Source organism: Procambarus clarkii, unplaced genomic scaffold (assembly GCF_040958095.1).
Source record: "Procambarus clarkii isolate CNS0578487 unplaced genomic scaffold, FALCON_Pclarkii_2.0 HiC_scaffold_95, whole genome shotgun sequence".
NCBI lineage: Eukaryota > Metazoa > Arthropoda > Malacostraca > Decapoda > Cambaridae > Procambarus > Procambarus clarkii.
Genome location: NW_027189128.1, coordinates 3,843,226 through 3,858,639, shown reverse-complemented (window position 1 = coordinate 3,858,639; position 15,414 = coordinate 3,843,226). Strand labels below are relative to the sequence as shown.

Sequence of the window (15,414 nt, the reverse complement as noted above, 5' to 3'; positions counted from 1 at the left end):
TGATATGATGTGACACTTCATTAAAAGAACCCAAGTCAAATTCGCTTGCTGCAAATACATCTTTATATGTCAATAACAAACGAGATAGTTGGCACACCTGTTCTGCTGTCAGGGTCTCTTCTATGTCCTGTAACAGGCTTAACATATGATTGGGTAGATTATCGTGGGTTTCCTGTGCTATTTTCCCCTATCGACCTTACAGCCATCGCTGGCCTAGATTTGGGTAAAACTTCCCAAATCATGATGCATGTGGCTTCTGCGTTAGCCACATGCATCTGTCTCTTCAATGTGCAGGTTTCTTTCTGTGACATTAAGTACACATATTCGTAGGGTTTTCCCATTTTGGTGTAAAGTGCGCATTATTGGTACCCTCCCCTCATCCAAGGGTTCTACTAGGTATTGTGGCATGTCCAGTTCACATAGGACGTTTGCCATCGACCGAGGTGGAATGACCGTGTGTTGAGACACTGCCACTTTAGCTATGCAAGGGTTGGAGTTTGGGTCTGGTGCATCCTCCCTCCCCAATTGCATAGGAATAATTTGTTCCTGTAATATCATTTGAGATTGGGCCAGGCTGATGCCCTGACGTTTCATAAAATCAAGCCCCAGTAGCATGTTATCTTCAATTTGTGCTACATATAAGTTTACTTCAAATTTCCCTCCAGCAATTAGTAATGTAACTGGCCCTATCAGTGTTCCTGGAATACACATACAGTTTCCCGCGGGATTGAGTGTGATCCGCCTTATTACTGGGGGTGGAGGTATCAACTGTTGATAAACCTCTTGAGAAATAATTGTGACCTCTGCTGCTGTGTCAACTATTGCTTTCACCATTACGTTCTCTACTTGAATCGGGATCCAGAACATGGACCCAAACCGTAATTGCCTAATAGTTGTTTGTTCTTGTTCCTCCCTTTCCTGCTTATCGATGCCCTCGGGTGTGCAGGATTGGTCTACCTCACCCTCCCTGGGAAAACAACTACTCTGCTCTTGAGAGAATCCTTCCTCTTCACCTACTTGCTGGAACCTTAAATGTACTCCCTCATGTTGATAGAAGTCCATCTTCATCTTGCGACACTTGTCCGTCGCTTATGTCCTTTTCGTCCGCCGGTGCTATCGTTTCAGGTGCGCCTTCTGCAAATGTCTGATCAGGCGGCCAATTTTCCTGATGAGTATCCAGTGCTGGTATTTGGAGGGTACAAGTTTTGAACCCTCGAGAAGGACTTTGTGTCCTTGGAGGTGGTGTAACCACAATCTGCTGGCCTGGCAAGTCATGGGTCAAATCTAGGCCTCTTGAGCCGACCCATCTTTGTTTAAAGACTGATCCTCCTCTAAAAAGGAAACATGATACTTATCATTAGAACGCTCTTCCTGTTTATGGCCTTCGTCCCAGCCACTCCTAGATTGTTGGCAATTGCGAGCAAAATGACCCTCTTCCCCACATAGGTAACAATTATTACTCCTCCTAGGTGATGAGGAGCGTTGGCCCCGAGGCGATATGATGGCGTTTGTGAGACGTCTCAAACCCTCACATACCTCGTCCAATTTGTCACGAACCCCTGAGATTCCTGAGACGACTTCGTCTAGTTTTGCGTTCATGCCTGTCAATTTATCTAATTTTGTACCTATTCCCGCGAAGAGATGTGGATCCTCATCCAGCATTTGTTTGCCGGAGACCCCCCTTACCCTGGCCTGATAAACTATTAGCCGGTGACAACTCTGGCGATTTTGTGGGTGTCCATGAGCGGAGGTGGAAACCTAAATTACTCCTGGCTGGTGTTCATATCGGGAAGGCCTACCCACGGCAATTTATCCGCATTGCTGGCCCTTGGGACCCTGCTGACCCGTGAATAGCAACAGAATTATGCTGAAATGTTTGAGCCCTATCAATGGCTTTTTTCCATGGACGAAATATTAGCGTTGGAAATATACTCTGCTAAACACTTATCTAACAAACCTTGGCCAAATCGCATGATTGCCATCTGCTCTTCCTCTCCCCGTTCCAGATGTTTGTAGACTCGATGGGCCAAGTGCTGGACTCTATCAGCCCATTCTAAGATGTCCTCACCATTTTCCTGGTGGGCCTGAGAAAATTTCATTATTGCCACGTCTAAAACCTCCCTATCTCCAAATCTCTTTACAAGTTTGTGCATCATGTGAGTATAATCAATTGATGGTTCCCGGTCTAGTATCCGGTGTAAAAATCACTAGCTTTTCCCTTAAGACACCAACCCAAGTTTGTTAGAGAAGCAGTGCCACTCCAATCTTTTTCCGCTGCATACGATGTGAAACGGCGATAGAATGGAGTCCAATCAGATTTACCATCATAATCGAGTTCTCGAGGTGGTGGACGGAATGAATTATTCCTTCGACATGACGATTCCACTGTCGAGGATACGTGGAGTCATCTGAATCAGAATCCTGAGAGCTAGCTGACACCCTCCGATCTGGATGACGAGTGGAATGAGACGAACCCTTAGAGGAAATATGCCCCTGTCTCTGAAAACCAGAACTATGCAAACCATGGATATTACGAGGAGACCCACGTCTGGTGCGACTGCGTGTAGCTGCGCCTCCGGAGACGGCGGAGGCATTCCCATCAGATGATGGCGAGCCTGAACGTCTTCCAGTATTTGGTTCCGCCAATGTGATGGAACCTGAGCCATGAGGTTGCTGGTTCCGTGTCTAAAGATATGGAATTCAATAAAGAAGTCGTAATCTTAAGGTGAGCTATATGATGGATGTTGTCTGCCGTGATAGTGCGTGTGTGTCTGAACTTAACAATTCTGTTGGCCAGTGTGTACGACACTCCAGGTAATGTTATTAGATCAGTTACAGACGCCACGTTAATGCGTATGTGCGGGCATCTTGCGGTAATGAAAAGCACAGCTCAGAACTAGTCTTTTTGCAAAATGTACGTTCACACCCAAAGTAAACCAGCAATGAATAAGAATAAGACACGTCAGGGAATAGGCCTTAAACTAGGAATGGTCAAGAATAGTATCCTGCTCCAAGCCTGTAACCAATGGAAGCAGTTGCCACTTAGGAATTATCCAGTATGTTTGAAGTAACTATCCACTGTACGATTGTCCAAAATATTGGAGAAAGATAGGGTGGCCCCAATAATTAGGATGACCTGCCCCAATATTACTCCCTCCAAAAAATTTTCAAAAGATGGAATGCACTTGGTATGGTCTTGAACACTCACTAGGACTGGATAATTATAAGCGCTTACACTGAACTTGATCATGTATGAAATCTAGGATTATCTTAGGTCTAGAATCATGCACTTAAATCTAGAAACATGCACTTAAATTTAGAAACATGCACTTAAAACTAGAAGCATGCACTTAAATCTAGAATGTAAACATACATTGCACTTTTACATGTATATGTAGGCAAGACCTTTTCACTTATTACTAGGTATTTTCACTGGTGACTCGTAGGATGATCATATGTAGTAATGTTCTCCTACAAAGTGGACATTTTCAACCACCATGATCCAATATTCCAAATTTCACATATGTACTCAGTATCAGTCACTTAACCAATGTCTCAAGTAAATTTATCAATGTTACTGGAAAAGTAAGTTTATTCACTAATATCTGTATTCAGCAATGAGTATACAGTTCAAAATTCATGCACCTGTTTAAAGAACAACACATCCAATTTCAGAGGAATGGGTAAGCTCAGGGTAGAAGGATTGATTTCGTTTTCTCAGGATTCTAGTACACCAGCACAAATTTTCTTGACACATATGTCTCCTTGGAGTCATATATATAAGGAAAGTTCGTGAAGGCAAAGTAGGAGAACAGTCCAGTAAGATGCAACAAACACCTACGATAGCTGACGTCTCTGAGTCCTCCACGACCGTGAGTAAACAATAACACTGAGCCCGGATACGCTCGTGAACGAAGGATGAATCCGTGAGGGATCAACTTCCTCCTCACTCCTATTTTAAGTACAAAAATACTGAATACTGCTAATTCTGATGTAAAATATCTAGAAAAATAGGAAATGCAAAGAAAATTGATGGTACTAGCTTAGTAGGAAGTGGGACCGCCAACTGGCAGAGCAGACGCCAACTGGTAGAGCAGACGCCAACTGGTAGAGCAGACGCCAACTGGTAGAGCAGACGCCAACAGGTGGGTGGGGCTGGCAGCATGTAGGAACAAGTATGGCGGCGGCGCAGGCGTGGTGATGGTCGTCGTCTTGATAATAATTTTATACACCAAAATTCATCAAAAATAGAGAAAATTGCCAAAAATGGGGAAAATTGATGCAACAAAGAGTGCAAAAAATCTGGGAAATGAATCTAACGTCGAAAATCTTGCTGGATGCATGGGGATTGTAGAACACTCTTGAAGTAGGAACAGAGGTACGACGAAGTATAGAAAATCACAGGGAAATGCAAGAAATGTTGGGAATAAAGCACAAATACTGGAATCAGGAAACACAAAATCAGAGAAAACGCAGCTGAAAATCACAAATCAAGTCCTAGCAAACTAGAGAACATCTATGGTGCAACCGACGACAGTAAATTTCACTGTAATGTTGAACACGGTCTCAATCACTTGCAGCAGGATAATGATGTGTACAGCGTGGCGAGGTCCTCTTGATTCACCGTGTAGGCCGATTACTCACTGCGCCAGTGTGGAGGCGGTCGCCTAGGGGTCTATGGCTGACCAACCACGTGGTAATCAACATACAATAGAATGTGTAGAAAATGGGGGAAACAGCGGCTCACCTTGGGCCTGAAGTCTTCTCCCAGGTTGCTGAAGCAATACCGACGACTTCCAGGGGCGAGGATGGCGAGGTCCAATGATAGCTAGCCAATATGGGGTGCTGGATAACCACAGTCCAGGGGGCGTTGCTAACAGGTCCCGTTCTCAGTCAGGTGCGGTTCTCGTCTGCCCTCCTTCTCGCCTCCAGGCATGCGCGCGGGTGATGCGCAGACGCACGGTGACGAGCTGCCGCCCACCAATCAGGAGCGGCTAATCTAAAAGTTACCCAGGCGGGTATTTTGAATATGGTTCCCTCCACAATATATAAGAAAGGGATAGATTAGCCCCATATTATAGGGAGAGGAGGGCAGAGTTGGGAGAATAATATCTGATTTTAGAGGAGTATATCAACCGTTTTTTGAGACTTTCTTGGGACATGTTGTATGTGGGTGCTGAAGTTGAGTCTCTTGTTAAAGTATAGGCCAAGGAGCTTTTCTAGCATTTTTATTGGTAATGTTAACATTGTCTATCTGTATTTGAGTTGCATTTGTTGATTTTCTTCCAAACACGATGCAGTAGGTCTGTTTTATGTTTAGTGTGAGTTTTGTTTGTTGACATCCATAAGTGAAATTTTTTAGTTTATGTTTAAACATTATTTAGCGTGTGTGGGTTGGGGTATAGAGTAGATGAGGGTAGTATCGGCAGCAAATAATATAGGTGTAAGAATGGTCGAGACATTAGGCAAATCATTGATGTATATATGAAATAGGAGAGGGTCCTAGGATGCTGCCCTATGGCACCGCTACGGTTAATGGTAGAGGTTATATCATTAATTACTTCATATTGGTGTCTGTCACTAAGATAGAATCGGATATAGTTCAGGGCAAGGCTTCGGATTCCATAATGGTGGAGTTTAAGTAAGAGATAGTTATGGTTAACAGTATCAAAGTCCATTCTCAGGTCAATGAAGAGTCTAATCGGAAAACTCATTTTTGTCAAAGGCTGAGTTGATTAAGTCAAGGCAGAATATCAATTGCATCATTGATACTCTTTGGGAGCGGAAGCCAAACTGGCAAGGACTTTGTATGTTGAATTTTACGAGATAGGAGTACAGCTATTTATAAATATTTTTAAAAATATTTTTGATAATATAGGTAGGTTTGATATTGGTCTGTAATTGTTTGTGTGTGCCGGACTGCCTCCTTCATGAACTGGCGTTACTCTTGCTCTTTTAAGAATATCAGGGAAGGTATGACACTAGAGATTCTTTTTAACAGCAAAGCTATGGGTGGTTCAAGGTCATGGGAGACACTCTTGTATACCATGGATGGTATTTCACTAATGGTCCCTGCTTTGGTTTTTAGTGAGTGAATGATGGACACAACATCTGTAGGGCTAACTGGTGAAAGGAGAAGAGAGTTTGGGTAGCTGCCTGAAAGATATATGGTAACATGTGTCTGAGTCTCTGGGATTTTTCTGTCAAGATTAGCACTAACCGATGAAAAGAAGCTATTAAATTCAGCTGCCGTTTCTAGATCTGATGCAGGTGTATAACCATCCTTGGAGATTTTTATCTGGTATGTGAATGTTGTTTAGATCCTAGAATGCTAGAGATGGCTCTCCATATGTTTTTCAAGTTGCATTTTGCTTCTTTGAATCAACTCTCATAATAGGAAAGTTTTGCTTCTCTTATAATACTAGTAATCACTGACGAGTACCACTTAACCACTTCCTTTGCAACTAGGCCATTCCTAATTTTTTTCATATTCATGTTTCTTGTCGATTTCTTTAACATTTTGCCTGTGATTTACATGATGAGCAGAGGACAATAAGTGTTGTAAAGCTTAGAATTTTGGAAAGGAAGATGTTAGTTAATGAATTCATATCTGAGTATTGGTAAATTCAGGTTCCCAGTTTATATTGTGGAGTACATTTGTGAGATGGCCTATTGCTGCTTCACTGTGTAAACTAAAGGTAAGTTTCTTGTTAGTTGGTGGTGTTATGTCCATGTTTGCTACGAGGATGGTAGGATAGTGATCAGTTCTGTCAGTGATTATACCAGAGGCAAGGGGAGCTGTTATGTTAGTCCATAAATGATCCAAGGTAGAAGTGGAAGTTTGAGTGATTCGGGTGGGCCTGGTGATGATGGGAATTTGCATACAGGAATTCAGGCTGTTTAGTCGACTTGAAGGCTATTTTGTTGACACAGGTCAATATTAAAGTCACCTCCCAGAATTACACGATTTTTGTTGAGGTTGTTGTTTATGATAAGATTCCTAAGGTTATCTGAGAATGCAGCAATATTTGTATTGGGAAATCTATAGATAGTTCCAATAGTCAAGGAGAATTTAAGGAATTTATAAGAAATTGAGCGAAGGTATATTCACAGTAGTCATCTCTATCACTAATGACACTATTGCAGATGAAGGTATCTTGGTAATATATACCTGTGCCACCTCTTTTTTGTTAGGCCTACAGTTGTGAATGGCTTTAAAACAAGCAAAGTTGTAAAGTTGAGTATGGTCTTTACTTAGCCACGTTTCTGTTAAAATAATGAACGATAGTTTAGAACCCAGTGCTGTAAGTAGTGCATTTATATCATCAAAATGTTTACCAAGTGATATGACATTTTGGTTGAAAACTGATAAGCAAATGTTTTTTTGGAATTTGTTTTTGGTCAGGTGTGCTGTGTAATACCTGCAGTAGTGATGATCAATATGCAGGTTAGTGTAAATTTGCGACAGCAGATTTAGTTCAAGATCAATATCAGTTTGCATGTGGATGCAATGGAGTCAAGATACAATAAGGTAAGCCATTACAGAGCAGTAAAATACTAAATCTGCTAAATATATATATGAAATAATTATTGAAAAAAAAATGCAAATACACATATAATAGAAACAGTAAAGTAAAATGAGGATCACTGAATTGAGACAGTAATAGAAATAACGAAACAGTAAGTGGCAAATGAAAAAAATGAACAAAAAATAAACAATGGTGGGATAAATTAAAGATATAAAATGGTGGGATAAGCAAGAGAAAAACAATAACAAAAGAGACAGAACAAAATATCAGATTTAAAAACTTTTAAAAGAAAGAAAGGCAGAGCTGTAGTACACTTTGGTTGTTAGATGAAACAATAATTTATATTCAGGCAATTCAGCAATTATCCCATAGTCTTCGAGGAAAGACCTGAGGTGTGCCTCAGTGGTTATTTCATAAGTTTTCCCCAGTGTCAGTTTTCTTAGCTAGAATCTTACCATCTCTTTACAAAACAATGTTTGATTAATCTAATGGAATTTTTATGGACTTCACGCAGTTTAAAGAAGAGACTTTGTCTTGTCTGGTCAGACATTCATTCACATAAACAGAGGTTTTACTAGAGACTGCAGTTCTGATATGGTCAGACTTGCGGGAGCAGCTATCTAATTTCACCCGAATTCTTCTGGTTTTTCCACCATATGATTTGGTACCCACTCTATATGTTGATTTGATGTCTCTTGCTTGAATTGAAAACTTCATCTAATCATGCAATTCCCGGATCACGATGGCAGCACAGTCCTCTCCGTCAGTTTCTTGGGGGAAAAATACCTGATAAAATAATGATAGAATCAATGAGCTTTTGTTGGTCTGATTCGTCTTGGGTAACAGTGTGCTGCTGTTGTAGTTGTTAAAATGATTCTCAAACTTTTGCAACATTTCTTCTTGTTTTCTAATGATTTTTGCTGGTTCAAATTTAGTAACTGTGTCCTTAAGATAGCTTAATTCCTGCTGAAGGAGCCTGACTCTGGTAGACAGATCTTGATTATACTTGAGCATGGCTTTAGCTTCGGTTGTAGGTTCTTAATTATGGTCGACTGCTATTCGATTACTTATATTTGGCCTTCATGTATCTGGGATATAACTAGAACCATGGGTTATCAGCGAAGCACTTGAAGTCAGAATAAGAGGCGGAAGCTCGTTTAAGATGTTCCTTGTGGTTTATTTTTGTTGCATGGCCCGGGTGGAAACGCCAAAGACGTCACTCCACCCAGTGACGTCTGGGTGGAGTGACGTCTCCAGCTGATCGTGTGTTATTGTTGTTGAGGGAGAGTCGGACCACCCCCCCTCCGGCGGCCCCGAGGGAAGACAGCTGCACTATTTCTGTTGCTAGCCTGGCTAGTTGGGTTATTCCTCATAGGTGTGCTATCATTCTTAGTGGCCTTACCGGGCTTTGTTTTGGTATACATGGTAGCAGGATAAATTTAGGAGGGTAAATGGGGAAGACTCGTCGATGTGGCAGCAATGAACGTCGGGAACAGCTTCCTCCAGGGAGCAACACTAATGAGGTTGAAATGGGATAATATGGGTTGGTCTCGTCGTTTGTATAATATTGATTTGCAAAATCATCATTAATATATGTAATAATTTATAGTGTTTGTTATAATTTACTGAAAACTACCAAGATTTCTCAAAACAAAACTATGAGCTTTCAATAGGATGTAGCTGATATATAATATTCGAATTGCCTGGAAAAGAGCATGTAAATTTCACAATTTACTAGGACTGAAAATATATAATTATCATTAAAACTGGAGCAATCACGACTATTCTGCTGTCTACGGTGATGGGACGGGTACTAAGGGGCACACTATGGTACGTGAGGAAGGGTTGATGCTTGGTGATAGGTAATAACTGGAAATCTTCCACTGAGGAACTTTGAACATTAGCAGCATAGGAACTATAAATTTTTAGTTACATAGATACTATGTTATAGCGAGAACGGGTTGAACACTGTCTAGAGATTGGGGCAGATACCTTGCAATTGAATGTAAAACCCGACGGAAAATCATTAATTGCATACGATAATGTACCGAATAAGATCTATGGCAAGGTATCAGCAAAACTAGGCAATAATAGGAGATAAATTTCCCATGATTTTTATGTAGTGGATTCACATAATCGTAGCCTATGTCGTAAGAATCTCATGGAAAAAGTGGGAATTTTTTGGCGGGCCTGGATGAAGTGTCGTTAGTTAAGAAAAATTAAACGTGCTGAAGATTTATTGGAAAATTTTCAGTGGATGCTGGTAAGCCAATTAATAGCATGGTGGCAAAAATTCACCTAAAAAGTAGGGCTTCACCTAAATTATTCAATGGAAGAAAAGTTCCGTTCAATTACAAGCAACTGGTTGAATCGGCCCTGGAAAGGCATGCAGCAGAAGACATCTTAGAACCAATTACATACAGTGAGTTGGCAACCTCATTTGTACCAGTGTTGAAGGCTGACCGGAAATCCATGAGAATCTGTTCAGATTTTAAAGAACGTAACGTTCACATTCATTGCGAAAAATATCCATTGCCCAAGATGGACGAGGTATTGTCAGTGGTTAGGAAGGGGGGCAATTTGTTCTAAGACTGAATTGAAAGATGCCTACTTGCATATTCTTGTAGAGGAGGAGAGCTAGAAATTTTTAGAGATTAATACCCATAAGGGATTATTTAAGTATAAAAAACATCCTTTTGGACTCTCCTCGTCTCCAGCAATTTTCAGAGATTCATGTCCCAGTTGTTAGTAAATATTGAGGGTGTGGCTAGCGTTTTAGATGACATTATTGTATGCGGGGAGAATGAGGACGAGCATGATACTAGATCAGAAAAGGTTTAGAATCTCCTGCAAGAGCACAATGTGAAGATTAATAAGGGAAAAAACATTGAAGACCAATGCTACTGGAATACCTGGGGTACGATATTTCAGATAAGGCCTTTATTCCTTCTCGCAAAAATGTAGCTACTATAGTAGATACCCCAGCCCCAACATCAGTAGTGAACGTACAGTCTTTTGTAGGGATGGTAACATATTTTTGTAAATTCGTGAAGAACTTTTCACCAAATTCGTGCCCTTGTAAGAATTATTGTAAAAAGGGGCTATATTTAAGGGCAGAAAGAGAGGAGAAGGCCTTCAGGAATATTAAGCAGGAGTTGATAAATTCTCCAGTGCTCATTAATTAATTTTACTGGTAAACCCATCTTTACAACTGGAGGTAGATGCTTCCCCACTAGGAATGGGCTGTGTATTATTACAGGAAGAAGATTGTCAGGATAAGGTAGTATATTTTGCAAGCAAGAAATTATCTCCTGCTTAGCCGAATTAGTCTCAGTTAGATAAAGAAGCATTAGCTTTAGCTATTGTAGTGTTTGTTACTGTGAAGCAGCAGAGAGAAGAAGCAGTAGCGTTAGCTACTGTGCTTATTCTCAAGCCTAAGGAAATGTTTTTCATCCTAAATCTGCTTCCATCACTAGTATCCCTGTGCTTTGCCTTCCCTTCATATCTGAACTCAAAACTTTTACAAATACCTTTCGTCCTCTTGACATAAAGTTCGCCTCTCGACAAACTAACACGCTTCGTAGCAATCTAGTTCACACTGCTCCTACTGCTTCTAATGTTGCTGGTGTCTAATCTATTTCCTGTTCGTCTTGTCCTCTCTGATACTTTGGTGAAACTGGCCGTACACTTAATGACAGACTTAAAGAACACAAAAAAGTGTTAAGTCTGCAGCTACAAACAATGCTCTCCTCTGTCATGTTAGGGATTTCATCATCCTATTGATTGGTCTTCCTCTAAAATAATCTCTCCTGCCTCTACTCTACACAGATGCCGTTTTGTTGAACCGCCTCTAATACACAACATACCCAACATGAACTTTAGTCTTGACTTGGCTCATTGTGACTCTTCACTTTCACAGTATATACCCAAATTCTCGAAACTTTCTAACAAACGTGGCCCAGCATAAGCTTACCCTTTCAATTATCTTTCTTTCTTTCTTTCTTTTCTTTCCCTTGTTTTCTATTACGTTCCCTTGCTTATTCCTATTACTATCCTCCTTCTTATTCCTATTACTATCTCTTACTATCCCATTCTTATTGGATGGATATAAATAGGAGACGCCTCGAATGGGCCAATAGGCCTTCTGCAGTTACCTTTGTTCTTATGTTCTTATTCCTATTACTATTCCCTTTATTTCACCTTACCTTTCGTACCTTTTGCCTTGCTTTTTCTTGCTCTAAGATATTCTTCTCCTCTCTTCTCTTTTGCCTATGTATTGCCTTTGCCTCTTTCCCAACAAATTGCTGGAAACGGAAAAGCAAATAAACGAAGAAGAACTGAAGAATCGCCTGAAGAAACCAATCTAGAAGCCAACCAGAACCCAAGAGCAGCCCCCAAAGCAATGCAAGGACCATCTTCAAAACCAAAAAAAACAGTAGATGATTCCACTTATGCTTACATTGCCACACAGGACAAAGATCATCGAGGATCAGATCTAAAGCCAAACCTGACATTAGAGGCAGATATAACATAACCACAGCTAATCCAGGTATAATTACAAACCTCAGGAATACAGAAGACCTAGTTGAACTGAAACCAGAGGAAAAAATCACGAAGATGACAGTGCAACATTTCCCAGTTGAAGTCCATGCAAACAGACGCTTAAAATACCCAAATGTCACAACGGCATAAAGGTGTAAGCACAATTATGTAGAAAGAAGACAGGTCCTCGTAACAATAAAGGACCTCGCATCAACACTCTAAATGTTGGGATCTATGGACAATACAGTCTAAGGCTGTACAATCCAGAACCCATATGCTGTTACAGATGTCAGCACTTTGGCCACCATATAGAATGCTGCAGAGGCCCGGAAAAATGTGGAGTATGCAGCGAGCACCACAACACCGACATATGAAAAAATCTAAATAAGGCAAATCAACAAAAGCAAAAGGTCCAAACTGCGGGGATACACATCACGTTTGGAACAAACGTGATGTGTATTTGCAAACAGAAAGGGTAAACATAAAGGGTAAAAAGAATAGAAGCTTTCGGATCTACCCAGCAACCCAAAGCCACAACTTCTAGACCACAATCTACCAGACCCTCGGTAAAAATCCAGTGTACACTCCTCGGCAAGTCAGAATAAATGCAGATACAAATCATCAAAAGATTAAAGCACCAATTCCTCCTAGTCTGAGCAAGAACAGGGCCTCCAATAACTGGAGAAAACAAAGCACTGCTCCACAAGGCAACAGCAACCGAATAGATCAGGGCTACAAAAGGAATACACCTGCTATTGCCTCCAAGACCGACCAAGCACGAATGACGATCCCTATATCATCAAATTCCCCTGTAGCTGGATGTAGCAAAGAAGCTAAGACCCAACCAACTCATCACCAACCAAGACAAATGAAAGGCAACCAAAGGTGTATCAAATGACTACTGTTCCAATGGTTATTGCCTCCCTAACAGATACCTTCAGCAAGATGCTTGACAAAAAAATCCAAGCACTGTAACAGACCAGCCCACAGTCAAGAAAGGAAATGATAACAAAGTTCAAAAATCAATCTACTGAACTTATTTCTTACACACTTCTAAAAGCCCTACCTGAAAAGATTGAAGAAGTAGAACTCGAAGAAGGTGACGAAACTGAATTGTTTCAGCACCCAATAGCAGTCTTCACTCCAGCCAAGAAGACACAAGCCGTCGGGGAAATCAGCACTTTAGAAACTACCATGTTTCATTAATGAATTAATGAACCATTAATGAATTCAACTCTAACAGGATAATGGACAATCTCAATATTATACAATGGAACATTCAAGAATTCAAAGACAAAGCACAAACACCCAGAGCAGTGCTTCTCAAGGACAACATTGATATTTTTTACTTCAAGAAACACTCACCAGGACTGAAAGATATATCAATATCCCAGGATACCAAGGTTTCCACTGTCCTATTGCACAAGGTGGCAACAGAGGCATTTCAATTCTAGTCAGAAATCATATCAATGCCACGGCAATCACAGACCTGCCTAACTGTGGAGAGAACGTCGAAATTATGGGTGTTAATCTCACTTTGAGGAACTTAATGCTGTCCATCTTCAAGGTATAAAGGCGCCCTAGAGAACACGATATGGATCTCTATGCAATCTTGGAAATAGCAGTCACACCACCTACTATCATCTAGGGTGACTTCAACGCTCATAGTGAATTACTACTTGATTCACCAAGAACCGGCGCCAACGGAAGACATATTGACACCTTTTGGATGAAGCGCCTGAAATCAGTCAGCTTAACTCGACGGAACCAACCCACATTGGGGGGGGAAGCTGGATCTCACGTTTGTCTCCACCAGTATTTATGAGTTGTGTCATTGGTCAGTTGATCATGTTCTGACTAGTGACCACTTTTCTACAAAAAGAGTTACTAATATAGCACTACCTCCCAGACCTCCAGCTCCCGAGCCCGGATGGGACTTTATCAAAGCAGATTGGACGAAGTTTCAGGAATCTCTCGAAATTTGGCACCAAAACTACACTCCTCCTGACAACACCGAAGAAATGGAAAAAATTAGTAAATGCAATACATTGAACAGTGAATCACGCCATCCCCAAGAGAAAAACAATTACCAAACAACACAAGGACCATTGGTATTACTGTGATAGGATCAGAGAGCTACATAACAGACTAAATTGTGCACGAAAATTTTCAGAAGAGATAGCTAATCGAGGACTTCTTAGAGCTGTCCGAGATCATGTGCACGATGAAATAACAAAAATCAGAGAAGAAAAATGGCTCGAATGGTGCGCTAAACTAAATCAGCATACATCCTTGGGCGACATCTGGAGGCAGATCAACAAGGCCAAAGGAAAATCGCCTCCTGCTCTGCCACATTATGTTCATCCAGAGCAAGGAGCAGAAAGATTAGCAAATCTATTTGCTTCACGAGCCAGTTCCACTCAACTTCCTCAAGAAACTCTGACTCACCAAAGACTTCAAGCAACAAGATGGAAAAAAATAGATGATGTTTTAGCCTTACATGACTAACTAGACCAACCTTTCAATCTAAAAGAACTCAGAAGAGCTACAAAGAAGACTAAAAACACACCTCGAGGTGAGGACAAAATCACTTACAATATGCTGGCCAAGCTAGGAGAAAAGGGTGAAGAAGCCTTAATGAATCTCATCAACAGAGTTTGGGTGACAAGAACTCGACCACTCTCTTGGAACAGAGCGATTATAGTTCCCATTCCAAGACCTAAAGTCCCAGTAAATCCAAGACTCATCTCATTAACAAGCTGTCTGGTCAAAACCGCGGAAAGAATGGCCCTTAAACGAATTAAATGGAAAGCCAATCCACTGCACCAAAATATGTTTGCTTGCAAAAATGGTGTTAGAACCACAGAATGTCTTACCTCCCTTCTGGATCAAATCAATGACAAACCTGGAATCCTTATTTTTCTAGACCTTGAAAAAGCCTTCGAGTTAGCCAATGCTCCAGCTACACTGTGCTGTCTTGGGGATAGGGAAATCGACGGACACGCTCTTGCCTTTGCCAAGGAAGCCTGCTTAACCGAGAAGCTACAGTCAAATTCCAAGGAAAAACATCGTCCTCGAAGAGGCTGAAAAGAACCTCGCAGGGAGTAATATTAAGCCCTTTCCTCTTCAACTGTCTCATAGATCAATTCATCAAACTCAAGTTACCAAAAACCAAACTGCTTAACTATGCAGACGACTTTGTGGTCATCATCAATGGCAAAGGCGCCAGGAACCATGCTCAAAAATGTCTAGATATTATCAGCAGGGAAGCAGAACGCATAGCAGTGAAAATAATCTGCAATAAAACTAAAGCAATGGCTGTTAGAATGAGAACTCAAGACAT

The 15,414-nt window shown here is 41.0% G+C and overlaps 1 protein-coding gene across 1 annotated transcript; it reads left to right on the top strand.

Moving 5' to 3' along the window:
* Positions 1–14,669: 14,669 nt before the first annotated feature.
* On the top strand, positions 14,670–15,158 carry LOC138360099 (uncharacterized). The gene has a single exon (XM_069320041.1). It carries the CDS (start codon positions 14,670–14,672, stop codon positions 15,156–15,158), a length of 489 nt encoding a protein of 162 aa, XP_069176142.1.
* The last annotated feature ends 256 nt before the right edge of the window (positions 15,159–15,414 follow it).